A 27,750-nucleotide genomic window follows, 5' to 3' on the forward strand; every position below is an offset into this window, starting at 1 on the left:
TCTAACCTGCACATCTTTGGACTGTGGGAGGAAACTGGAGCACACGGAGGAAACCCACACCGACATGGGGAGAACATGCAAACTCCATACAGACAGTCACCCTAGGCTGGAATTGAACCTGGGTTCCTGGCAGCAATGTTGACCACTGTGCCACCGTGCCGAATTAGGTAATCCTATGAAACGGGTGAATTCTCACAGAGCAGGATTGAGAAAAAAGGAATAAAAGAGTGGAGGTTAGGAGAGATGCCAGAGTCTGAGGAGACCTTGAAAATCTTTGAGCTCAAACCCCTATCGTGTTTGAATTCTCCGGCGAACCCAAGTATCATTGTGGGTGCATGTTAAATTGTCATTAATAGTTGCATATTTCTTTGTGGTAAGTGCCAATAAATAATTTGAACCCTATTATTCTGAGGAACAATACAAGAATACCCATTCTTTAACTTTTGAGATTAAAATATAAAAAGTTGGAAATACTCAGTAGGTCAGAGAGGTCTGTAGTGAGAGAGAGAGAGAGAAACAGAATTAACTTTCCAGGTTGATGACCTTCCATCAGAGATGGCGGAGTTTCCTGCTTTTTATTTCAGTTTTTATTTCTAATTTCCAGCCTCTGCAATATTTCATCTTGGTGAGAATACTTGAGATTTGGACATCATTAACTGTTTAATAACAGCAATTAAAAATAATCATGTGCACTTGGTTAGATAAAGGGCATTTACTTGTATTATTAAAAGTACAGCATTGTTTATGGTACAGGCAAAGTCTTGCCTTTCTATAGTGTCTTATGCTGGACTTATGAACTCAAATCTCAAGTTGTGAAAGCAAAGTAATGTGAGTAATTTGTGGGGTTTGTGCCAGAAAATGACCAGGAAATTTGCAAAAATCCCTAGGGTGGAACTAAAAGAGAAAATGTTGGAAAATCTCAGCAGGTCTGGCAGCATCTGCAAAGAGAGAAAAGAGCTGACGTTTCGAATCCAGACGACCCTTTGTCAAAGTTTGACAAAGGGTCATCTGGACTCGAAACGTCAGCTCTTTTTTCTCCTTACAGATGCTGCCAGACCGGCTGAGATTTTCCAGCCTTTTCTCTTCTGGTTTCAGATTCCAGCATCCACAGTAATTTGCTTTTATCCCTAGGGTGGAAGTTTCCTGTCCCGCCCACCATGGCAATCATAGCGGGCGGGGGCAGATCATGCAACGGTCCGTTGACCTCGGGTGGGACTTTCTGGTCTTGGGGCGAGCGTGGATGGAAAAGCCTGCCCCTAACGTTCTACTGGCTGATACATGATTCTAATCCCATATGGTGCGGTTGAATTTTTAGCATTCTCAGGGTAATAGCTGTTGCCTTGCAGGACAAATATTTTAAAAAGATCAGGCAGGGAGATGTTTATGTACATACCAGGTTGTGCTTAATAAGCTCCTTCGCAAAATCAAACACAGGAGATGCAATGTCCATCAAATTTTTCAGCTCTGCCTGTTGATGCAACACAAAAGGGTCATTATTTTCTTTAAAATTTTCAAAGCCGTAATCTTTCACAAATTTTACAGAAGTAAAACACTTATGTGGTTATATATGGTTGACACATTTTATTGGAAGCCATATCAGTAATCGATTGTCAAGCGGCATCGTGGTGGAACTCGCACTTCTTTCTTGGAAGATGAACAGGGTTCCAGCCCTGTTCCAGCTCTTGAATATAATTTAGGAAAGCTCTCCAGGTTTGTCCTCAGAGAGCCTGTTCATTGTCAGAGCCATTTCTCTTCAAGTCAGACATTGAGGACCAGATTTTCATTGGTTTGGGAAGAATCTGTAGACCTTTGCAAATGGCAGGTGGGAGCCAGATACATCATTCCCACCCTCAGTTCCAAAACATCCAATTTTTATCAGTTGGGGAGAAGGAGCGGGATGAAAGCCAAATTCAGGAGAGCCATTTGAGCTCTGTGCTGAGTTCTAACAGACCCCATTTTGACTGTTGCAAGGTCCTTAATCCGCAGGGTGGGATTAATGAATTGGTGGATTAGAAGAAAACGCTCTTGAAGGGTAGATAAGGTCTGTACAATTACCATATTTTTTAAATGCCCCACTCTTTAATTAAAATAGACTATCACTGTTGATAAGAGTTACAAAAGCCCTCTGCTGGACTGCTTTGACTGACCTGTGTAGGTTGGGAGAAATTGCATCTGGTGCTGCAGTTTCAATAGTGTTCTTTGTTGACATTTTCCCCAGGAGTATCATTGTGTCAATGGCTGGCTGAGTTTTAAAATAGTAAGAGTTTTAACAACACCAGGTTAAAGTCCAACAGGTTTATTTGGTAACATTTGCTACCAAATAAACCTGTTGGACTTTAACCTGGTGTTGTTAAAACTCTTACTGTGCTTACCCCAGTCCAACGCCGGCATCTCCACATCATGAGTTTCAAAATGCCACAATTATCTAGTCCTTTAATAGCTTCTTTAAGTTGTCAGTCAACTTGACTGACAAGTTAAAGAAGCTATTAAAGGACTAGCTGTCTTTGATATAGGGTCTGAATGGAGGTCTGTTTATTTTTGAGAGAGACTAACAACTTGAGGAGATTTAAAAGTTTTGAATGGATCTTTTGAATGGGGCTTTTTTCACCATGTTTTAGGAGCGAGAGCTGTACTAGATTGTTAGAGGTTTATTATTTTTAACCTCCACAAGGTTCCTGAGGTCTGCCCATGTTGGATACTGGGTAAATGTCCATGGAAGTGAAATGGAGCAAGTGAGGAGTGGGTGTGGTCATGAGGCACACTACATTGGCATGGACAATATGAGGACCAGAGGATATGGGGCGGGAAGAGGGTTGAAGACCTAGAGGACTAATAACTTGTAAAACAACTCGGATGGAGTCCCAGAGTATCGAAGAGAGCCTGTTTAGCAGCCCGCCTTGGCACTCAGCTGCATCCACCTATGCTCTGCTTCTGAAGTTGGTGGGCCTGTCTCCATCCAGTCCCTGCTGTGAAAATCACACATTTTAAGATGCTTTCATCAAGGCGAATTGAGAGAGTGGGAAAAATTCCTGACTGGGGTTACCCATCTCTGCAAGGAGTTCATACATTTCTTTGTCACTAAGATTGAAACCACCCAGTCTATTTCTACACCTTGCCCACCAAGCCAAATCTTCCCACCCAGGTCAGCACTGCCCTGAATTTTTGGTTTGCTTCTATTTCCTGTATACCCTTTCCAAAGTTATTTTGCCCAAAAGACCCATTTCCTCGACTCCATTGCCATTCAATATCGATCACGTAACCTCCCTTGGCCCTTTCGTATTTACTTTTCAAAATGGATTCCTCTGCTTAGATTCTGTCCCCTTAGGCCTGTCTCCAAGTCCAGCGCAGCCATCACTGGGGTTTCCGTTGTCCTACATTGGCTCCGAGCTCCCCAGTGGAGATTAACACTAAATTTCTCCATGGCCTCTCTCCCACTCTAGCCCGACAAAGTTCAGATCCCCAACTCTTTGCTCCTCTGGTCTTTGGCAAAACGTGGGAAGACAATTGCCTACATTTGATGTCCAACAGGCTGGGTGGTAAGTGTGAACTCGACAGGAAGATTCTTGCTGCCTGAAACATCCTGGGGGTGCAATCTTCACAAAAAAAAATCGAAGTGTCAAAAAAGTCTGAAAACCGGTAATTTAGCCTGAGGATGGCTTGTGGCGCAAACCCGATTCGCGACCAGCTCAATAGCCTCGTGTGCTATCTTCCCGCCGGCGGAGTGGGCCGGAAAGATGGCGCCCACTGGGAAACCTGATGCAAATAATTTTTGATTGATTTCAATGGAAAATCAAGATTGGGCAAGATGTATAACGAGCAACTGGTAAGATGTGGCCAGTTTTAAGCTCCCACCGAAATTGGACATTAATCCCTCTGCTCCATGTCAACCACGAGCATTTAAAATCGTTCTTCTTGCCGGGTCAGAATGACATCAGTGAGGAGAAGTTTAAGCAGACCAGATTAGATTTGCAACTGATGCAGCAGGTTACAGACCTGTTGAGCCTGCTAAGATCAAGCGTCAGAGATCAAGTCCAAGATGGGGTGCAATGCCTCATCTTGTCAGCTTGGATTTTGTTTATCTCTCTTGTGGGGACCTTGAATTGGATTCAACAGGAATCTGAATTTGGTTTTTGGAGCAAGGAATGGATTTGGGTCTGCCCGGTCCACTCTGAGCACTGGATTTGTAACTTTAAGGATGGAGTAAAACAAAATTTAAAAAAAATAACGGGCTGGAAACTACCCCGTCATTTCCCACACAAAAACATTCCAGATAAACCTTGCCAAATTATACAGTGGGAAAAAAAATGTTAATGTGCTTCCCAACCTCAGGACAAACTAAAACACTACAAATGGGAGTATTTTTGAAGTGTAGCCACTTTTGTAATTGTAGGTAAACATGACAATCAATTTGTGCAGAGCAAGATCCCATGAACACAGCAATACAATGATCAGATAATCTGTCTTTAGGTGTTGAATGAGGGACAGATATTGGCAGGACATTGGGGAGAACCCGGCTGCTCTCCTTCAAAGCAAACGGACCGCAGTTTAGTTTCTCATCCCAAAGACAATGTAGCACTCCCTCAGTGCTACACTGCAGTAGAGCTTTGTGTGCAAGTTCCTGAGTGCGATGTGAATGTACAGCTTACTGAATCAAGTGCTGTCACTGAGCCATGGCAGACATCTAAGTGTCTTAAAGTAATGGCTCTTTCTTACCTCCAGACTTGACTATGCATCCCCACCCTCTGTAAACTTGAGCTCATCCAAACCTTTGCTGCCTTTGTTCTAACTTGCACCTAATCCCATTCCCCCATCACCCCTGTGCTCAGTGACATACATTGGCTTCTAATTAAGGGATTTTGGAATTTCCATCCAGCTGCCGAGACCTTAAATGTTAAAATTCCCTCCCTAAACCTCTCTGCCTCCCTAACTCGCTTTCCTCTTTTAAAGACATCCTGCAAACCTACCTCTTTGACCAAGCTTTTGGTCATTTGCCCTAATGTCATATTATGTGGCTCGATGTCAGATTTTGTTTTATAGTGCCGCTATGAGGCACCATGGGAAATTTTATTCCGTTAAAAGGTGCTTTATAAATACAAGTTGCTGTTAAAATCTTGTTAATGTTGAAAAATATGCTTTCCACAAGATACTTACAGATAATTCTTCAATCCATTTGAATTAATCAATCCAGAAAGCCCCTTGAATACCCTTGCCATATGCTATTGGTCCTGAAATGATTCCACCAAGTAATTGCCTCCACCACTCTATTTGACAGGCATGATAGACCTAATAGTTTTCCTGTGATTCTACTATCGCTCAAAGGACCTGGGTAAATGACCATTTAAGCAGGCTACCAGGGAAGGTTTTGTGTAGGTTTCAACTAGATTGTTGTGGAAATGAAGGAAAACTTAAGTCTGAGACTCCATCCTCAGCTCAGGAGGTTACCTCTGCTGCCTTGCCGTTGTAGAGTCGGAAGTGGTTGCAGGCTTTCAGGTTCAGTGCGATAGTACTGTCAGGATAATTTTGCAGGTAGACCGCCAGAACTTCCTGGGAAACATCATAATAATCCAGTTTATAGTAGCAGAGTGCTACATACACATTCAAGGCCATGAATTCCCTAGCAAAATATGAAGGGAAAAGTTAGCAAGTTTGAAGAACCAGATTAAACTAAAGAAGAGCATGGCAGTAATAATGTCGAGAATGGGGCGTGGGGGGTTGTGGGGAGTTAATGGTGGTGTGGTGATTGTCCCTTTAAGGGCAACACAGCAGAGTAAGGGTCACCTGGCCTTGATAACCAATCGGGACTCAGTATGGAATCACCCGATGGAGAGAAAGGCTCCTAGCCCGAGACATTTTGGGAGCAAGCTACAGCCCATGTGGCTGCTGTACAATTGTTATTAATAAATACTCTTTATGTTCGCTAATGAAGTCTGCTAAAGTGCAGGTGGGCACTGGGGAAAGCATGAAGTGTCAGCCGTGGCTCATCAGTCGGTAGCACACTTGCCTCTGAGGTTCTGGGTTCAAGTCCCACTCCAGGGCTTGAGCACAAATCTCTGCGCTGACATGCAGTATCGAGGAAGTGCTGCAGTGTTAATGCCAGGTAGTGGCCCACGGACTGCATTTTGGACAAGCCTGATTTAGTGCCTTTAACATAATAAAACATCCCAAGATGTTAGAGGCATTATAAAACAAAATATGACACATAGACACACAAAGCAGATGACCAAAAGTTTGGTAAAGGAGGTAGATTTTACGGACCATCTGAAAGGAAGGGGAGACGATGGCCTAGTGGCATTATTGCTCAACTATTAATCCAGAAACTCAGATAATGTCCTGGGTTCAAATTCCACCATGGCAGATGGTGGAATGTTAATTCAATAAAAAATATCTGGAATTAAGAGTCTACTGATGACCATGAAACCATTGTCGATTGTTGGAAAAACCCATCTGGTTCACTAATGTCCTTGAGGGAAGAAAACCTGCCATCCTTACCTGGTCTGGCCTACATGTGACTCCAGTGCCACAGCAATGTGGTTGGCTCTTAACTGCCCTCTGAAATGGCCGAGCAAGCCACTCAGTTGTATCAATCGCTACAAAGTCTCAACAAAGAAATGAAACCAGACGGACCATCTGGCACCGGAAAAGACAACGGGCAAAACAAATAGCCCCGTTGACCCTTCAAAGTCCTCCTAACTAACATTTGGGGGCTAGTGCCAAAATTGGGAGAGCTGTTTCACAGACTAGTCAAGCAACAGCCTGACATAGTCATTCTCACGAAATCTTACCTTACAGATAACACCCCAGACACCACCATTACCATCCCTGGTTATGTCCTGTCCCATCGGCAGGACAGATCCAGCAACGGTGGCAGCGGCACAGTGGTATACAGTGGGAGGGAGTTGCCCTGGGAGTCCTTAACATTGGCTCCAGACCCCATGAAGTCTCATGGCTTCAGGTTAAACATGGGCAAGAAAACCTCTTACTGATTACCAGGTACAGTTCTCCTTCAGCTGATGTTGAACAACACTTGGAGGAAGCACTGAGGGTGGCAAGGGCGCAAAGTGTACTCTGGTGGGGGATTTCAGCACTTCTGATTGAGCTGGTCGGGTCCTAAAGGATATAATTGTGAGACTGGGTCTGCAGCAGGTGGTGAAGGAACCAAGAGGAAAAAACATACTTGATTTCATCCTTACCAATCTGCCGGCTGCAGATGCATCTGTCTATGATAGTATCGTAAGAGTGACTACCGTACAGTCCTTGTGGAGACGAAGTCCCACCTTCACATTGAGAATAACTTCCACCATGTTGTGTGGCAGTATCACCGTGCTAAATGGGACAGATTTCGACCGATCTAGCAACTCAAGACTGGGCATCCATGAGGCGCTGTGGGCCACCAACAGCAGCAGAACTGTACTCCAGCACAATCTGCAACCTCATGGCCTGACATATCCCCCACTCAACCATTACCATCAAGCCAGGGGATCAACCCTGCGTCAGTGGAGAGTGCAGGAGGAATGCCAGGAACAGTACCAGGCGTACCTAAAATGAGGTGTCAATCTGGTGAAGCTACCAAACAGGACTACTTGCATGTCAAATGGCAAAAACAGCAAGTGATAGGCAAAGCTATGCGATCCCACAACCAACGGATCAGATCTAAGCTCTGCAGCCCTTCCACATCCAGTTGTGAATGGGGTGGACAATTAAACAACTCACTGGAGGAGGAAGCTCCACAAATATCCCCATCCTCCATGATGGAGGAGCCCAGCACATCAGTGCAAAAGATAAGGCTGAAGTATTTGCAGCAATCTTCCGGCAGAAGTGCCGAGTGGATGATCCATCTCGGCCTCCTCCAGTGGTCCCCAGCATCTCAGATGCAAGTCTCCAGACAATTCGATTCACTCCATGTGATATCAAGAAACGGTTGGAGGCACTGGATACTGCAAAGGCAATGGGCCCTGATAACATTCCGGCAATATTACTGAAGACTTGTGCTCCAGAACTTGCTGCTCCCCTAGCCAAGCTCTTCCTGTACAGTTACAACACTGGCATCTACCCAACAATGTGGAAAATTGCCTAGGTATGTCCTGTGCACAAAAAGCAGGACAAATCCAACCCAGCCAATTACCACTCAGTCTACTCTCGATCATCAGTAAAGTGATGGAAGGGGTCATCGGCAGTGCTATCAAGCAGCACCTGCTCAGCAATAACCTGCTCAGTGACGCCCAGTTTTGGTTTCGCCAGGGTCACTCAGCTCCTGACCTCATTATCACCTTGGTTCAAACATAGATGAAAGAGCTGAATTCCAGAGTTGAGGTGAGAGTGACAGCCTTTGACATCAAGGCCACATTTGATTGAGTGCGGCATCAAGGAGGCCTAGCCAAACTGGAATCAAGGGGTATCAGGGGGCAAACACTCCGCTGGTTGGAATCATACCTGGTACATAGGAACATGGTTGTGGAGGATCAGTCATCCCGGCTCCAGGATATCTCTGCAGGAGTCCCTCAGGGTAGTGTCCTAGGCCCAACAATCTTCAGCTGCTTCATCAATGATCTTCCCTCCATTATAAGGTCAGAAGTGAGGATGTTCACTGATGATTGCACAATTTTCAGCACCATTCGCAACTCCTCAGATACTGAAGCAGTCCATGTTCAAAAGCAAGAAGATCTGCACAATATCCAGGCTTGGGCTGACAGGTAACATTCGTGCCACACAAATGTCAGGCAATGACCACCGCCTCTTGACATTCAATGGTGTTACCATCACTGAATCCCCCACTGTCAACATCCTTGGGGTTATCATTGACCAGAAACTCAACTGGACTAACCACATGAACACAGTGGCTACAAGAGCAGGTCAGAGGCTAAGAATACTACGGCGAGTAACTCACCTCCTGACTCCCCAAAGCCTATCCACCATCTACAAGTCAGGAGTGTGATGGAATACTCCCCACTTGTCTGGATGGGTGCAGCTCCAACACTCAAGAAACTTGACACCATCCAGGACAGGAACAGGCAGCACAGGAACAGGCCCTCCGGCCCTCCAAGCCTGCGCCGATCACGTTTACCTATCTAATTAACCAGTTATATTCCTCTGTTCCCCGTTTGTTCATATGCATATCCAAATAAGTCTTAAATGTCGCTAACGTAACTTCCTCAACTACCTCACTTGGCAGTGCATTCCAGGCCCCCACCACCCTCTGTGTAAAAAACTTCCCCCTCACATCTCCACTGAAACTTTCCCCCCTTATCTTGAACTTGTGCCCCCTTGTAGTTGTAATTTCTGCCCTGGGAAAAAGCTTCCAACTGTTCATCCTATCTATACCTTTCGTAATTTTATAAATTTCTATCAGGTCGTCCCCTCAGTCTCTGTCTTTCCAGGGAGAACAATCCCAGTTTATTCAATTTCTCCTCATAGCTAATATCCTCCATACCAGGCAACATCCTGGTAAATCTTTTCTGCACTCTCTCCAAAGCCTCCACATCCTTCTGGTAGTGTGGTGACCAGAATTGTGGCTTATTCCAAATGTGGCTTAATCAACGTTTTATACAACTATAACATAATTTGCCATATTTTATACTTGATGCCTTGTGCAATGAAGGCAAGCATGCCATATGCTTTCTTCACCACCTTTTCCACCTGTGCTGCCACTTTTAAGGATCTGTGGACCTGTACTCCCAGATCTCTCTGTGTGTCTATGCTCCTGATTGTTCTGCTATTTATTTTATCGCTCCCATCTGAATTGGATCTACCAAAATGCATCACCTCGTACTTGTCCAGATTAAATTCCATCTGCCATTTCTCCACCCAATTTGAGTCTATCTATATCCTGCTGTATTCTCTGACAAGAGTCTCAGTCTTTCTGTAGCTCAGTCTCGGTTTAGCCTCCATTCTCTGCATCAGTCTGCCTCCCATCAGTCTATCAGTGTTCCAGTCTTTGTTCCACCTTTTATCTTTACTTTACACAATTTCTCTTCATCTCTATTTGTGATTCTTTTTCTGTATATCCAGCATTCTATGCGTCTCATACATTCTTCATCTTGCTTTCGATGTCTAAATGGAGAAGGCCATTTAGTTCCTTGCACCTGCTCCACATTTCCATTAGATCTGCGACCTCAATCCGTGTGCCTACATTTGTTCCATATCCGTTAACATCTTTGATAGATTTTTGTTATGAATCTCAGATATAATTTTACAAGTGATCCAACATCAACTGCCATTTACGGAAGAGTTCTAAATTTCTACCAATCTTTGTGTGGAGTGTTTTCTAATTTCATTCCCGAAATGTCTAGCTCTAATTTTTAGAATATTCTGCCGAGTACTGGACTCCCCAAACAGCAGAATTACCTTCTCTCCATCTAACGATCAGTTCCCCAGTATAAATGCTTTTTGTCCAATGAGATAAATAACCGCAGTGCACCATCATGAACGTAGCCCAATCCATCACGTAAACCAGCCTCCCATCCATTGACTGTCTACACTTCCCGCTGCCTCAGCAAAGCAGCCAGCATAATTAAGGACCCCACGCACCCCGGACATTCTCTCTTCCACCTTCTTCCGTCGGGAAAAAGATACAAAAGTCTGAGGTCACATACCAACTGACTCAAGAACAGCTTCTTCCCTGCTGCCATCAGACTTCTGAATGGACTACCTTGCATTAAGTTGACTTTTCTCTACACCCTAGCTATGACTGTAACACTACATTCTGCACTCTCTCCTTTCCTTCTCTATGAATGGCATGCTTTGTCTGTATAGCACGCAAGAAACAATACTTTTCACTGTATACTAATACATGTGACAATAATAAATCAAATCAAATCAAAAACTGATCTATGGGAATTCATGACTGGAGTAAAAATCCTTCAAAGATTTTTGAAAGATACCTTGTATAAAATATATGAACTACAAGTTCAGCGCCCAATGGATGGTTACCTGTGGGGACCAGCGGTTCTTTTCAGTGGGCTTGCCCATGTGAACCAGTGGTTTAGTCCCTTATGGATGGGTATTTTAGAATAGAGAAAATAACTTCAAAAAGCTCAAGAGATGTGCAAAAAAACTTTTCAATTATAAACACAGTGAAACACAAAGAGGGCAACAAGTTGGGATACACAGGAGCACAGTAAGTAGAAGGAGGAAGAGTCGCTGAGCTGAGTCACTTTTTTAGGAAGATGATACAAACTGAAAAGTAGATGCTGCATCTTGAGGTCTGGAACTGAAAGCTCCAAAAAGGCCTTTCACTTTTTTTTAAAACTTCAAAATAAACCTGGCTGAATAGGTCTTGAATTAGTGATCATTCCTGATCTTCAACCAGATTCATTAACTGTTTCGGAACCCATGGCCAAAGATTAGAATCAGAATGTTCACTGACTTTTCAGAGACACTTTTATTGATAAGCAATGACCCTGGACCAATAACCAGGAGCTGTTCCGTCACATGGACCAATCGCAGCAAAACCAATGAACAGTAGCTACCACAGATCAATAATAGGGGAGAATTTTTAGTTAAATTGACCCATCGGCTTAGCCACAAACTCAGGGCATCTATTCAACTCGTTAGTTTAGTCCTGAAATTTAGGACCGAGAAATTGTCAGGTGTCCTTCCTTAGTGAAAACAATGAAATTATTTGACTAAATAAAATAGTTCCAGATGGGTGAGATTAGGATACAGCATTAACCTGTCTCATTTAGCACTTCTACAATGGGTCCTGTGGACATATTAATAACCCGTTACTGCTCAATGGGGCCACACATGCCCTACCTGGACTTTCATGGCCAGTATATATGACCTGTTACCAACTCGCTAACAGGATGTCATCTTATTTAGTAACCCTATCACTCCTCTGACCATACCTGATGTTTCATACAATCCATACAGTGCAGAAGGAGGCCATTCAGCCCAATCCCTGTAACCCCATCCATTCACCCTGTCAGTCCCCCTGACACCAAGGGTCAATTTTTCATGGCCAATCAACTTAACCTGCACACCTTTGAAGCGTGGGAGGAAACTGGAGCACCCGGAGGAAACCCACGCAGACACAGGGAGAACATGCAAACTCCACACAGACAGTCACCTGAGGCTGGAATTGAACCCTGGTCCCTGGTGCTTTGAGGCAAGTGCTAACCACTGTGCCTTCTCATGTAACCAGTGACTAGGCATTATTTTCCCTTCCCTTTGGGTTCACTGAAACCAAATAAAGAACAAAGGCAAGAATTACCGGTTGTCAAGTAGGATGCGCTTGTAGATATCAATTGCCTCCTGGTAATGGGAACGCATGTAGTGGATTGAAGCCAGGCTGAGCTGATCCTCAGTAATGTCCTGTAAATTCTGGTGGTAGTTCATTAACCTCTTCTCATCAGTGAACTAGCACAAAATACAAGGAAGCAAAATATCTATATTCAAATAAACACATGAAAAGAAAGAAGGGAGACGCACAGAAGAGAAAGGTAATTTGGGGCAGCACGGTGGCTTAGTTAGCACTGCTGCCTCGCAGCGCCAGGGGTCCGGGTTTGATTCCGGTCTCGGGTGACTGTCTGCGTGGAGTTTGCATGTTTTCCCCGTGTCAGCGTGGGTTTTCTCCGGGAGCTCCGAGTTCCTCCCACACTCCAAAGATGTGCAGGTTAGGTGGATTGGCCATGCTAAATACACCCTTAGTGTCAGGGGGATTATCAAGGCAAATATGTAGAATTATCAGGGTAGACACATGAGGTTATGGGGATAGGTCCTGGATGGGATTGTTGTCGGTGCAGGCTCGATGGGCTGAATGGACTGAATGGCTCCTGCACTGTAGGGATTCTATGATTCTAATCAAGGGAAGGAGAGACTTACTGAAAAAAGTGGAAGGGCTAAATAGGAAGTGGAACAAAATGGATAGGGAGGGAGAGAGGGAAGGAGAGGAGGGAGAGAGAAAGGGAAGGACAAAAAGCAATAAAATGTGTGATAGAAAGGGGGCATAAGTACACAGAAGACAGAAAATGGACCAACTAGTATCTGTAAAACAGTAATGAATTACTATATAAGGTACAATAATATTTATAGAGCATCTTTAATATCATAGAATCTCGACAGTGCAGAAGGAGGCCATTCGGCCCATCAAGTATGCACTGACCACAATCCCACCCAGACCCTATCCCTATATCCCCATCTATTTACCCTAGCTAGTCCCCCTGACACGAAAGGTCAATTTAGCATGGTCAATCTACCTAACGTGCACATCTTTGGGCTGTAGGAGGAAACCCGAGCACCCAGAGGAAACCCACGCAGACATGGGGAGAACGTGCAGACTCCACACAGACAGTGACCCAAGCTGGGAATTGAACCTGGGTCGCTGGCACTGTGAGGCAGCAGTGCTAACCACTGTGCTACCGTGCCGCCCTATCCTCAAAGCAGCTCTCAGGAGCATTATCAAACAAAATTTGACAGATATCTACATAAGATACTACGGTCAAAGATCAAGACCTTATATAGTAATTCATTACTGTTTTACAGATACTAGTCGGTCCATTTTCTGTCTTCTGTGTACTTATGCCCCCTTTCTATCACACATTTTATTGCTTTTTGTCCTTCCCTTTCTCCCTCCCTCCAAAGAGGTAGGTTTTAAGGATCAACTTAAAAGGAGAAAAGAGAGGAGAGTTGGAGAGTTTGAAGGAACAAACTCCAGACTGAAGACCCAGGCAGCTGAAGGCACCGCCACCAATGACGGAGTGGTCAAAATTGGGAATGCTCAAGAGCCCAAAATTGGAGGTGCATAGATATCTCAGAGGTTGAAAGGCTGGAGGAGATGACAAAGATAGGGAGAGTGAAGGCTATGGAAGGATTTGAAACCAAGGATGGGAATTTTGAAATTGAGATGTTGGTTATCTGAGACCCAGTGTATGTCAGTGAGCACGGGAATATTCAATGTTTGGGACTTCGTGCAAGTTAGGACTTAGGTTTTGGATGACCTCAAGTTTAGGGAGTGTGGCCAGGAGTGCATTGGATTATTCCGGTCTAGATGTAACAAAGGCATGGATAAGGGTTTCAGTAGCATTAACCTTTGCATTTTAAATAATTTGAGGAGTTTACCTTGTGAGCCAAATGGAACAACAGGCGATTCTGCAATCGACTTTTAGGAGCTGAAAATAGAAGGAGTGGATTTAAATTTCTAGTCATCTTTGACGATTTATATTCCTCTCTCTTCTGAGTTCTCAATCAATGAAGTGCACAGCACATTGGAACAGAGACCAATGAAAAGAAATGCTTTACAATCAATGGACTATTTTTTAAAAATACAGTTACGGTAAAACAAATAGCCATTCTGCTCACTGAAAAAAAGTTATTCAATTTAGCATCACTCCTGTGCCCCATGCTCGTAGCCCTGCAAATGCCTTCCTTTCAAAATAGGGATCCAAATCCCTTTTGAAAGTTACTATTGAATGTGGTTCTGTCATCCTTTTAGGCTGTGCATTACAAATCATAATAACTTGCTGCACAAAAAGTATTTTCCTCATCTCCCTCCTGGTGTTTATCAATTATTTTAAATCTGCGTTCTCCGGATGCTGACCCATCTGTCATTCGAAATAGTTTTGACCATTTGACATCTACAATGTCAAAATCCCTTCATTAAAAGTCCATTTAAACTTCTCCATTCTTAAGGAGTCACCTTTCATTGCTGCTTCCTCAGCCTCCTTATACATCCCCAGGAAAAAGAAAGTACATGCTAGATCTACCCAAACATCAGGGTGACAGTCTTCATTCTTTGTCAGGGGTTCATATTCCTGAAAAACAGTAAATAGAGAAGGAGCATTAATCACATGTAGCTGGGACAGAGTAATCATTGTGTCCTGCAAGAATGAACTCTGGTCAATTCACAGCATCATGTGGGCCTTGCAACAGCCTTGGTTTTCAAAGCAGCCTTTGTTTCACATGCAATGCAAATTAGGTCCCACATGCAGTACATTTTTAAAGCTTATTTATTAGTGTCACAAGTAGGCTTACATTAACACTGCAAAGAAGTTACTGTGAAAATCCTCCAGTCGCCACACTCCGGTGCCTGTTTAAGTACACCGAAGGAGAATTTAGCACAACCAATGCACCTAACCAGCACGTCTTTTGGACTATGTGAGGAAACTGGAGCACCTGGAGGGAAACCCACGCAGATACAGGCAGACCGTGCAGACTCCAGATAGACAGGACACGAGCTGGGAATCGAACCCAGGTCCCGAGCATTGTAAGACGGCAGTGCTAACCATTGTGATGGTAATCTCCAACCACTTAATCAAAACAAAACATGTTTCTGCAAATCAATTAATGACGCATTGTGTCTCATCTAGTTTCCCTGGTTCATCCACCAGGAATGACACATGAATAGCTCAGGTTGACTGGATATCGATTTTCCATTCCCGTTGGAAAATGCCTGCACTCTCCTCTCCAGTAGCAGGACCAGAAGACACCACCAGCGGCAAGGGCCGGACAATCCCGGTTTTGTTTTATCATATGCAGACTTCACCCACTTGAAAAAAAAGAGAACCTGCCATAAACTTTGGACGAACGATGACCAGATAAATTTTAGGAATAATTTCTGGGGCAATGTAAGAGGTGACTTGATTGAAGCCTTTAAGCTCCTGACAGGGTGGATCTGGAGAGGGGATCTCCTCTTGTGAGAAAACGAAGGGCCACTATTTAAAAAAATAAGAGGTTGCCCATTTAACACAGAGATGGGAAGGAATTTTCTCTCTGAGGGTGGGGAATCTTTGGAACTCTCTTCCTCAAAAGGCAGTGGAAGCAGAGTCCTTGAACATTTTCAAGGCAGAGATACATTCTTGGTAAAGAAGTGGGTGAAACAATATCAGCGGCAGGTTACAGTCGGTTCAGCAATGATCTTATTGAATGGTGGAGCAGGCTCGAAGGGCCGAGCGGTCTACTCCTGCTCCTAGTTCATATGTTCAGTGGGAAAGTGGGACCAGCCAAATTGCTCATACAGAGAGCCAGCAGTGGACGCAATGAGACGAATGGCCTCCTTGTGCTGGATTCGATGATTCCATTTCCACTGTTCAGTTATGGGGGTCATCAATTTCAAACTTTTACTGAGAGAGCACAGATAGAAGTTCAAAGAAATTCCTTTACACAGAGGATTGACGCTTTGTCATAGTGGGTAGTTGAGAAAGAGATATGCAGCTGCATCTTTTAAAGGATGAATAGGGCAAATACTTAAAGCAGAGGGAAATAGAATCAAGTCTCCTTGCAGCCTCGAGTAAATTGCTCCTCTGAACAAGTCAGCTTTAAACATGGGCAGCACTTGCGAGTGAGGAGATGCAACTTCGCAGACAGACAACGCTGACAAGGAAAGTGCAGGTGATTTAAATTAACACAAAATAAGTTTCGCCCAGCCTGTAAAATTCCTGCTAACAGCTCTCTGTGCTGACAGTGCCAAGCTCAGAATTACAGCTTGCAAGCCATCAAATTGCATAAGCGCATGTGGCTATAGATATTTGGCACAAGATTAATAGTGTACACTGGATAATGTTAACCTTGAAGGAAGTTCAAAGAAAACGTGTTTTAGATGTAAAGTGATGGAATATTTTTACAGCACTCTTGCTTGTCGGGGAGCTTAGTAAATCGAGCACTATTGAAAGGAGGGGTGTGAAAAAACTATTTCAGTCAGCTAATACACATACTACAGAATAAACATACTACAGCTTCACATCCTGGATCTAGGGATGAATGCAGAGATAGTGATCACTGCTGGATAGGGAGTCTTCGTAAACTGGCTGTGAGGTGTTCTTGATATCCGAGAGATCATATTCTTTGCCAGTCTTTCCTTACCTCCATGGCCCTCCTATAATCTCCAAGGTGGAATGCACAGTACCCCATCCATAAGTCAATGTCTTCTTCACTCTCACCCACATGCCGCTTGAACTGGAATAGAAAAGGAATAGTTACTGAGAGGAAATCATCCTACCTACTGAAATGACAAGCATTACAGCTCTCATCACTTGCAGATTCCAGAACACAGTACAACTTGAGATGGAGAGTATAGCATTTTGCAGAATCAATCCACATCAACTTAACCATAAAGGAATGGGACCCGTCAACGGTTTCTACCAAACAATTAGATCATGGCCAATCTGTATCTTAACTCTACCTACCTGCCTTGGCTCCGTAACTCTTAATACCCTCAACGATTAAAAAGAAATCTATTAATGGGAGGGGCTTGGGGATCATGTGATGCAAGCTTGGGAGCGGCTGCGATTTTGCGAGCTCTAGCACTACTCATTTTTTATTCCTTTGTTTTTTATCCTGATGTGTACAATCTGTACTATGTTCCTGGAACAAAGAACAACAAAGAAAAGTACAGCACAGGAACAGACCATTCAGCCCTCCAAGCCTATGCCAAACATGATGCCCTAACTAAACTAAAAAAAACCTTCTGCCCTGACTCAGTCCGTATTCCTCTATTCCCTCCCTATTCATGTATCCATCCAGATGCCTTAAATGTTGCTAATGTGCCTGCTTCCACCACCTATTCTGGCAGTGCATTCCAGGCACCCACCACTCTTTGAAAAACTTCCCCCACATATCTCCCTTAAACTTTCCCCCTCTCACCTTGAGCCTGTGCCTCCTTGTAATTGACACTTCCACCCTGGGAAAAAGCCTCTGACTATCCACCCTGTCTATGCCCCTCATAATTTTGTAGACCTCGATCAGGTCTCCCCTCAGCCTTAGTCTCGCCAGTGAAAACAATCCTAGTTTATTCAACCTCTCCTCATAGCCAACACCCTCGAGAGCAGGCAACATCCTGGTGAACATTCTTTGCACTCTCTCCAAAGCTTCCACGTCCTTCTGGTAGTGTGGCGACCAGGACTGCACGCAATACTCCAAATGCGGCCTAACCAAGGTTTTATATAGCTGCAACATGATTTGCCAACTCTTGTACTCAATGCCCCGGCTGATGAAGGTAAGCATGCCATATGCCTTCCTAATCACCTTGACCACCTGTATTGCCACTTTTAGGAAACTGTGGACCTGCACGCCCAGATCCCTCTGTATGTTAATGTTCCTAAGAACATAAGAACATAAGAAATAGGAGCAGGAGTAGGCCATCTGGCCCTTCGAGCCTGCCCCGCCATTCAACAAGATCATGGCTGATCTGAAGCGAATCAGTTCCACTTACCCGCCTGCTCCCCATATCCCCTAATTCCCTTATCGATCAGAAAACTATCTACCCGTGATTTAAACATATTCAACGAGGAAGCCTCCACCACTTCCAGAGATTCACTACCCTCTGAGAGAAGAAGTTCCCCCTAAGGGTTCTGCCATTCACAGTATAATTCACACCTAAATTTGATTCTCTAAAATGCATCACCTCACATTTGTCTGGATTAAACTCCATCTGCCATTTCTGTGCCCAAGTCTCCAATCTATTTATATCCTGTTGTACCCTCTGACATTATCAACAACTCCACCAATTCCCAGCATTATCAGCAACTCCACCAATCTTCGTGTCATCTGCAAACTTACTAATCAGACGACCCCTATCTCTGTCTCTTATAACCAAGATGTGGAGATGCCGGCGTTGGACTGGGGTAAGCACAGTAAGAAGTCTCACAACACCAGGTTAAAGTCCAACAGGTTTATTTGGTAGCAAATTTGGTATTTGCTACCAAATAAACCTGTTGGACTTTAACCTCTTATAACCAAGCCAGTTCTGTATCCATCTAGCCAGTCCACTCTGAATCCCATGTGATTTTAGTTTTTGTACCAGTCTGCCATGTGGGACCTTGTCAAATGCCTTACGAAAGTCCATATAAACCACATCATCATCATCCCTTCCCTCATCAATTATCTTTGTCACCTCTTCAAAAAACTCAATCAAATTGGTCAGACATGACCTTCCCCGTACAAAACCATGCTGACTGTCACTAACTAGTCTATTTTCTTCCAAATATGCATATATTCTGTCCCTCAGTATCTTCTCTAAAAGCTTCCCCATTGACGTCAGGCTCATTGGCCTATAATTTCCTGGATTATCCCTACTTTCTTTCTTAAACAAGGGAACAAGATTGGCTATTCTCCAGTCCTCTGGAACATCTCTTGTGATCAAAGAGGATGTGAAGATATCTGTTAAGGCCCCAGCTATTTCTTCCCTTGCCTCCCGCAGTAACCTGGGATAGATCCCATCCAGCCCTGGGGACTTAACTATCATAATGTAATTTAGGATACTCAACACTTCGATAGACTGACATCCTCTAGGGCATTCACACACCTATCCCTGACCTCAACATCCATAATGTCCTTTTCCTTGGTGAATAACAATACAAAGTAGTCATTAAGGATCTCACCCACTTCCTGTGGCTCCATGCATAACTTCCCTCCATTGTCCTTGAGTGGGCATACTCTGTCTTGCTACCCTTTTGCTCCTAATATATGCATAAAAAGCCTTGGGAAAAACCTGGTTAAATTCTGGTGATGGGGTTAAGCCAAGAAAATCCTTGTTTGATTGAGACAGTGGGAGACGGCTGGGGTGGGGCCTAGTTCGCAGTGGCGATTTCGCTGGTGAGTGGGCCTACGCTTCGGCAGTGCTGGGGCATTGAGATGATGGTTGCTATTGTGAGTGAAGTTGTGGATGACAGTCTCCAGCACAGACTATTGGTGCTCACAGTGATGAACTGCGAGATATCCTAAAGAGAACAGATGAAGCAGAGAAGAGAATCCTGTCAGTCGGGAGGGCAGTTTCCTTGGTTGGAATGGACCTTCGGTCCTTGGAAATCTTGCTGCATGGTATGTGAACATCCTGGTTGTTTCGGGGATATGGGACCAGAGGAGGAGTATCCTTACACCTGGTCCTCTGAGAGGAACTGAGGATGAATTCCCGGCTGAATCTGAGAACTGGCTGCCATGCTTTCACAATCTCAATTTGAAGGCTGGACATTTTGAATTTGATGGAGCACATTGTATCCAGTCTTCAAGGCCAGGGATCGGTCAAAGACTCCACCACTGGACCTACATTGCCTTGTCCTTGGTGTTCGTCGAGAAGGGTTGGAGGCAGTCAGATGCGACAGATCTTTCCCACTCACCAGAGCTAAGTTTCTCTTTACCAGAGCTTTGGGACAACAACATGGCGGAGGTGCAGATACAACTCTGGTTGTATCCTGGATGTTGTTTGACGATCCTATCATGGCTTTGCCCTTTTCAAGCTCCATGGATGGTTATATTAACCTGCAATTCATCATTACGTGATTTATTACATTGATAGAGGCAATCCTCTAAGTGAGCATAGCAGCAGATTTTCGCTTGTTATCCTGTTATCCCGGTGAATCCAGGAACATCCGTTTATCCTTAGTGTAATGCATCCCACAATTTCAGAGGAATTCCTCGTTTCTGAGGCGTGTGTGTATAGGTTGCATGGTACTAGAGCTGTGCAATTTTTTATCCGTCTTCTAATTTTACAATCTTGGCACATATAGCGGTGGACTTTTTCACCTTTATTACAATGAAATGAGTTGAGCCATTGCAGGGAGATGGGCCAGTTGTTTCATATGGAGGTAGTGGGTAGGGCCCTACGAATCCTCAGTGGGTAAGGAAACTCCCCATGTAACTTTATAGGCTCATGTATTTTTTTGTATTTCAGTTATTTTGGGGTTATAGAATCTCTGATTAGCTCCTATTATTGTACAGACAGACTATATATATTTGCTGGGAAAAGACATTGTATTGTGTTGTTGGTGTCTCCAAGGTGATTGGGTAAGCATTCTTTGGTGCATGCCCAATTGTGGCATGAAAATCCTTGGCGGTTTAACTGCCATTTTACCTGTGCTAATATCTTGTATATTTTATGGTTGAGTAGCAATGGCAACAGCTACTTTAAAGATATGCTTTGCTGTAGCTTTGTTGATGTTACCCTGTGAGCTCGGTTGGCGTCAATGAGCCAATTGTGGCTGCATTCGGTTATCCTGATAATCCCCCATCCTTCGCTATACCCTTTCATTACTTGCATGATGGGAGGCGCTGCATACAATGAACAATTCAAACCAATTGTAAGGGTATTTTATTTTTCTGTCTCTTCCTATATGTACTTTCTTGAAAATTATCTTGCTGTTCTGTACCAATCTTTGAGATTTGTTGTTATTTGTAATAAAAATTGAAAAATCTTCAGTAAAAGTATATTTAAAAAACCTATCAATATCATTTTCAAACTTTACAACATCCTCAGACTCGACCGCTTTTTTGGGAGAGAGTATTTCAGATTTCCACCACCTTTTGTGTGAAGAATGCTTCTTGACATCACCCCGAGAGGGCCTAATTCTTTTAAATGTTTTTCCCTCTTGCTCAGGACTTCCCACTCACAACCCCACCCCTACCAGAGGAAACAGTTTCTCCCCATCTACCAGTGTAACTCCTCTAATCATCTGAAACACAACAGTGAGGTCACCCGTTAATCTTCGATACTCAAGCAAATACAAACCTAGTCTATGTTATTAGCTGTGGCATTTCCTCCATTAGAAACTGCGTGCAATGGTTCTTGGGCAGAAGAAAATGTTGGAAAAGCCCAGCATGTCAGGCAGTATTTTGACCTGTTGAGTGTTTCCAGTTTTTTCTGTATTTCTTCCAGATTTCTAGAAGCTGCAGTATATTGCTTTGTGTTCTGAGTTGGATAAGACACCAATGCACTGCTCCTCCCCTTATCCCAAAACTGGTTTTGCATGATAAATCTGTTGAATGGTTATAAACAGAAACTTTTTTCTGTATGAAGCACACAATTACTTCCTCTGAACATTAACTTCAGATATGGTGGCATATAGGTATTAAGCACATTTTTAAAAATCAAAAGCATATCTGTGATCTCCAACCCAGCGAAACACTGCAACAATGTGGATCTATTCACAATGTGCGTGATTCAAAGCCTGATTTATCACAGAATCATAGAATCCTACAGTGCAAAGTAGGCCATTCGGCCCATCGAGTCTGCACCGACCATAATCTCATCCACGCCCTATCCCCATAACCCCATACATTTACCCTGGCTAATCCCCCTGACACTAAGGGGCAATTTAGCATGGCCAATCCACCTAACCCGCACATCTTTGGACTGTGGGAGGAAACCAGCGCACCCAGAGGAAACCCATGCAGACACGGGAAGAATGTGCAAACTGCAGTGACTCAAGCCGGGAATTGAATCCAGGTCCCTGGCGCTGTGAGGTAGCAGTGCTATCCACTGCGCCACCGTGCAGTATCGGTTAGAGAGGTGGGAAGTTTCACCTGGTCAATATGGATTAACAGCATTTCAAATACAAAAGTAAGGTTTCCTCCAAGATATTTCTAGCAAAGCGTTCCTGAAGACTTATAATTCCCGTGCAGATGTGTGATCAGAGGGAAATAATAACTCTGAACAAAATATGGTTATGTTACAACAAAACATTGAATACATATAGCCCCTTTAAAATGGGAAAACCTGCCATGGCACAATCAAACATACAAACCTTGAGACAAAAAAAAAAAGATATTTGGAGAAAGGAGAGCTTCAAACACATGGTAAAACTAATGGAAACCTGTGAATAATTTTGATTCAGTTTCTTTCACAGGTAAACGTGTTTCTACAAGGTTGTACAGTTTTAGGAGTTCAGATGCTTTTGAGTGTGGCTATTACAGTTACAGATATATTTTAAAAACCTGATTGCAGGAATGTCTCTGATTCACAAGAGCATTTTCAGGATGAACTTGCATCTATATAGCACCTTTTAAACTGATTAAGTACTTTGTGAAATGTGGTCATTGTAGGAAAATTACAGCCAATCCAGGACCTGCAAACAGCCTGAGGTAAATGACCATCTGTTTTGGGATGTTGGTTCAGGGGTAATTACTGACTCAAGATCAGGTGAACTTTGCTGTTCTTGCTAGTGCTGTGGAATCTTTTATGCAGTAAGAAGTCTCACAACACCAGGTTAAAGGAATCTTTTATGTCCAGCCAAGAAAGCAGATAGTGCCTCGACTTAACTTCTCATCCAAAAGTTACCAGCGATCACTCTCGGCACTGCACTGAAGTTTTAGCCTTCATTGTGTATATTCAAGTCATTGGTGTGGGCCTTGAGCCCATCACCGCCTGACTTGCAGGAGAGAATACTACCAACTAAGTCAAGGCTGAGACAGCATTAAGTAGTCAGTGAATCACATTGTTTCTCCCCTTGCCCTGACCATGAACCATAATTTACTTTTGAACTCAAAGGGATCATGGTACTGGATGTCCAAATCGGCTGACCTCAACATTTGGTTTTACCTCCAGCAATGTCAGAGCCCCCGAGTAGTCTCTGCTGGTAAGGTATTCCTCCAGTTTTGGAATCTTTTTCCCCTTTTTCTTCTTTTTATCCATCTGCAGTGTCTCCCCACTGACAGCAGGTTTTGCACGTGATAGCATCTGGAGAGAAAGGGAAAACACTGACACTCAATGTACAGGGTATTTACATTGAATGCATGCACAAACCTCGTAGTCATCTTTGACCAAATGTATAACTGGAATCCCAACCACCGAGACACGTGAAAGGCAGATAGTACAAGCAACTCCTCCACAGTAAAGGCTGCTTTTTAAAATTTGCTTTTGTTCCTCCTCTTTACTACCCCACTCTCCTTGCTGAAATATTGTTTCATAGGACTCCATTTCTACAGGTGCTCAAGCACCAGGCTAACTTGGTTCCATGTGACAATTCTTTATTGCAGCCTTTACAGCTATGAATTCCTGTGGGCCACCCAATTGTAGAGATTATCACAATGAAGCCAAGTCCTGCCCTCACCCACACATCTGTATTCTCCAGTAAGGGTAAAAGCAGCAGTGGAACCTCACCATCCCAGATAATTTTCATTCTCCAACAAAAATGATTGCTTAAAGATGAAGGAAAGTCTGGGATCTTTGTTCTTTTATCATTTTGATACACAAAAAGGTTGAGAATTCGATCATTATCTGATGAGGAAGAATAAGGTGTGGGAGTGGGACTAGGTGAGTAGTGCTTGCACAGAGTCGACACAGACACTATGAGCTGAATGGCCTCCTTCTGTGCTGTAACTATTCTATGACTCTATGAGAAACCTTATCCGGAATCCATTCAATTCCTGGTAGAGTGTTTCTGGGCATCTTGTTAGAGTGATCATATTTTTCAAACCAAATCTATAGACACGGAGTGGGAGTACGCCAAATAGCCAGGGCAGAAAATTATGCTGCACGGCGTAGCAAGGCAAACATTTTTAGCAACCTAACTTTTAACAGATGCACGCATACACAATACAAACATAAAACAAATGTACATATAATTACTCCAGATTCAGACACTGCTTATAAATAATAAAATAACTGCTTTAGTGAGGTCGTGGCTGCCGGTGGGGATGGACTGGGGGGTGGGGTTCGAGGCCAGCAGTGTGGGGCCACTGCGCATGTACCGATCTGTCAGCGCCGAGATCGTCGCAATGCTGCCGGCCTCTCCAGCGGGAATAGCGCCGCCCTCCCCCCCCGGATTTTTCACAATATTCACACTCGTGCACTCTGCAGTGCACAGAGTGTGGGAGATTCATTTTGAAAACCAGCGGGATTTACTCCAGTTTTTATGCGAATTCGACACTTAGAATTATTTTTGGGAGGATCCCACCCAATGTTTTTCAACTCCAGTGTCTCAATCACCAAACCTCTGTTGGGTCAACATCTGTGGAAAAAAATCTGGAACACAACTAGCACGGGTCGGTGCTGTCAGAGCAGCTTGATGTTTAGTTACCTCCCTGATCTTTTATAGATACCTTGCCACCACTTGAAATGCAAAATGCTCACTAAAATTCTGAACACAATACATTTATTTCCTTTCTAGTTAATCTTAAATATGGAAAAACCCTCTTAAAGCTGGTTGTTAAAGTAGCAATTACACCTTTTTAACAATGCCACTTGCACTTTACAACAATTCGCAAATCTTGTTTATGTTCTACTCTGCACAGTACCTTTGGTAACTGCAATAATTCTGCACAATCTAAACTAGAGTTAATAGAAATAAATATTTCAAATATTATGATTATTATGATTTCTATGTTTCCAGGCAACCTTAAGCAGTTATTATGATTTCTATGTTTCCAGGCAGCCTTAAGCAAGGCAATGTGTATTACATACTCTGGTCTATACCTCACTTATACATTAGGCATATTCCAAAAAGAGAATTTAAACGTTTGGGTATTCAGGAAAGATTTCCATGAACCAGGGACTTTTCTGGGGACATTGTTTGCCCAAGGACAGTACCTCATCCAGGGTCATTTTTATCATTTCCCCACTGCCAGGGGAACAGCCTGGTAGTATGACTTGAAAGCAGTTTTCAAGTTCCCTGCAAATTCCATTCCCACTCTCGCACTGCTGCCTCACAGCGCCACGGACCCGAGTTCGATTCCCGGCTTGGGCCACTGTGTGGAGTTTGCACGTTCTCCCCATGTCTGCATGGGTTTCCTCTGGGTACTCCGGTTTCCTCCCACAGTCCGAAAGGCATGCTGGTTAGGTGCATTGGCCATGCTAAATTCTCCCTCAGTGTACCCGAACAGGCACCGGACTGTGGCGACTAGGGGATTTTCACAGTAACTTCATTGCAGTGTTAATGTAAGCCTACTTGTGACACTAATAAATAAACTTACATTCCTCAGATTCCGTAGACCCCTCTCCCTTCAATAGAGATTTTCTAAGCCTCCCTCACTGCCATTAGTCATGCAGTTCATCCCCCTCCCCCCAGACCACCTCCTCCCATTGTCTCCAGGTCACCTACACATAGAAACAGAGAAAATTGGAGTAGGCCATTCGGCCCTTTGAGCCTGCTCCACCATTCATTAGGATCATGGCTGATCATCCAACTCAATTGCCTGATCCCATCTTCCCCCCATATCCTTCGCCCCAAGAGCTTTATCTAACTCCTTGAAAACATACAATGTTTTGGCCTCAACTGCTTTCCGTGGTAGTGAATTCCACAGGTTTACCAATCTCTGGATGAAGATATTTCTCCTAATCTTAGTACTAAGTGTTTTACCCCGCATCCTTAGACTATAACCACTAGATCTGCACACCCCTACCATCGGGAACATCCTTCCTGCACCTACACTTTCTTGCCCTGTTAGAATTCTATAGGTTAATATGAGAGTCCCTCTTCATTCTTCTGAACTCCAGTGAATATAATCCTAACTGACTCAATCTCACCTCATAAGTCAGTCCCGTCATCTTAGGAATCAGTTTGGTAAGCCTTTGCTGTACTCTATCTATAATAAGAACATCCTTTCTCAGATAAGGAGACCAAAACTGCACAATGTTCCAGATGTTGCCTCACCAATGCAGCAATAATTCCCACTCCTGTACTTGAATCCTCTATGAAGTCCAACACACCATTTGCCTTCTTTTCACTGCCTGCCACATCTACATGCTTACCTTCAGCGACTGGTGTGCGAGGACACCTAGGTCTTGTTGCACATTTTCCTTTCTTAATTTATAGCCGTTCTGATAATCTGCATTCCTGTCTTTGCTACCAAAGTGCATAACCTCACATTTATCCGCATTGTACTTCATCTGCCATACATTTGCCCACTCACTCAGCTTGTCCAAATCAGCCTTCCCCGGCCTCCCTCACTGGCACTGCCCCAGATCTACTTGCCCACTCTCCCTCATTCCCACTCAGTCCCTCTCTGCCCCAAGTTGCCCTGCCCATCCTCACCCATTTCCACTCAGTCACCTTATTGACGTCCACCCCGGGCTTCCCCTCTCTGGGGTTCTCCTCACCCACCCCGGGCTTCTCCTCACCCACCCCGGGCTTCTCCTCACCCACCCCGGGCTTCCCCTCACCCACCCCGGGCTTCCCCTCACCCACCCCGGGCTTCCCCTCACCCACCCCGGGCCTCCCCTCACCCACCCTGGGCCTCCCGCCCTCAGACGCGCCTCCGGCTGCTCAGAGTTTTGCAGCTCGGTCCGATGAAAAATTGATCGAAACGAGCTGCTCTGGGCCCGGGAGACAGACTGAGGCGGCGGCTCGGTCTGCACAGGGCTCCCCCGGGCTCCAGCTCGGTCTCAAACCCACCATTTTGGCGGATCTCCCCCCTCAGCTTCCAGCTCCAAGAAATCCAACCGCCAGCTCGCGCCGTCATAGCAACCAAACCCCGCCCTCTCGCCCCCAGCGGTCATGGCAATGAAACCCCGCCCTCTCCCCCAGCGGTCATGGCAATGAAACCCCGCCCTCTCCCCCAGCGGTCATGGCAACGAAACCCCGCCCTCTCCCCCAGCGGACATGTCAACGAAACCACGCTTCCGCCCCCAGCGGACATGACAACGAAGCCCCGCCCCAACAGTTGCCACGGTTACGAAGCCCCGCCCCAACTGTTGTCAAAGGTTACGAAGCCCCGCCCCAACAGTTGCCACGGTTACGAGTCCCGCCCCAACAGTTGTCAACGGTTACGAAGCCCCGCCCCATCAGTTGTCATGGCAGCCCCGCCCCTAAGCCGTTCAGTGCGACGAAGCCCCACAAGTAGTCATAGCAACCTGGTCCCGCTCCAAGGGCCATCATAGCAATGAAGCTCCGCCCCCAACGGCTTTCAAAGCAACGGAGTCCCGCCCCATGACTGCTGGCATAGCAACGGAACCCCGCCTCCACCGGCCTCCAGAGCAACGAAGCCCTGCCCCAGGTGCCTGTGCAGCTGAACAGCAACAACAACTCACTTTGATGTGGGGCCTTTAACATGATCAAGCCTCCCCAAGGCGCCACACTGGAACATTATAAAACACAGGGTGACCCCAGC

General features: G+C 44.6%; 1 protein-coding gene across 3 annotated transcripts in view; it reads right to left on the bottom strand.

Moving 5' to 3' along the window:
* Positions 1-27,130, bottom strand: part of ift56 (intraflagellar transport 56) — a 66,074-nt gene extending 38,944 nt beyond the window's left edge. For 2 of the 3 annotated variants that reach the window (XR_013500402.1, XM_078237569.1), the window contains exons 1-8: positions 27,036-27,130; positions 23,243-23,380; positions 16,795-16,887; positions 14,633-14,747; positions 14,056-14,105; positions 12,209-12,354; positions 5,443-5,614; positions 1,394-1,468 (exon numbers count right to left, since the gene is read on the bottom strand). Coding sequence is in view for 2 of the 3 variants with exons in the window: in XM_078237569.1 (XP_078093695.1) it covers positions 1,394-1,468; positions 5,443-5,614; positions 12,209-12,354; positions 14,056-14,105; positions 14,633-14,747; positions 16,795-16,887; positions 23,243-23,380; positions 27,036-27,038 (792 nt within the window). In the remaining variant the exon portion in view is untranslated. Of the gene's footprint in view, positions 1-1,393; positions 1,469-5,442; positions 5,615-12,208; positions 12,355-14,055; positions 14,106-14,632; positions 14,748-16,794; positions 16,888-23,242; positions 23,381-25,231; positions 25,244-27,035 lie in introns of those variants that run through there. The other variant, XM_078237570.1, reaches the window with a different exon arrangement.
* Positions 27,131-27,750: the final 620 nt, after the last annotated feature.

This window comes from Mustelus asterias, chromosome 21 (genome assembly GCF_964213995.1).
Source record: "Mustelus asterias chromosome 21, sMusAst1.hap1.1, whole genome shotgun sequence".
Classification (NCBI taxonomy): domain Eukaryota; kingdom Metazoa; phylum Chordata; class Chondrichthyes; order Carcharhiniformes; family Triakidae; genus Mustelus; species Mustelus asterias.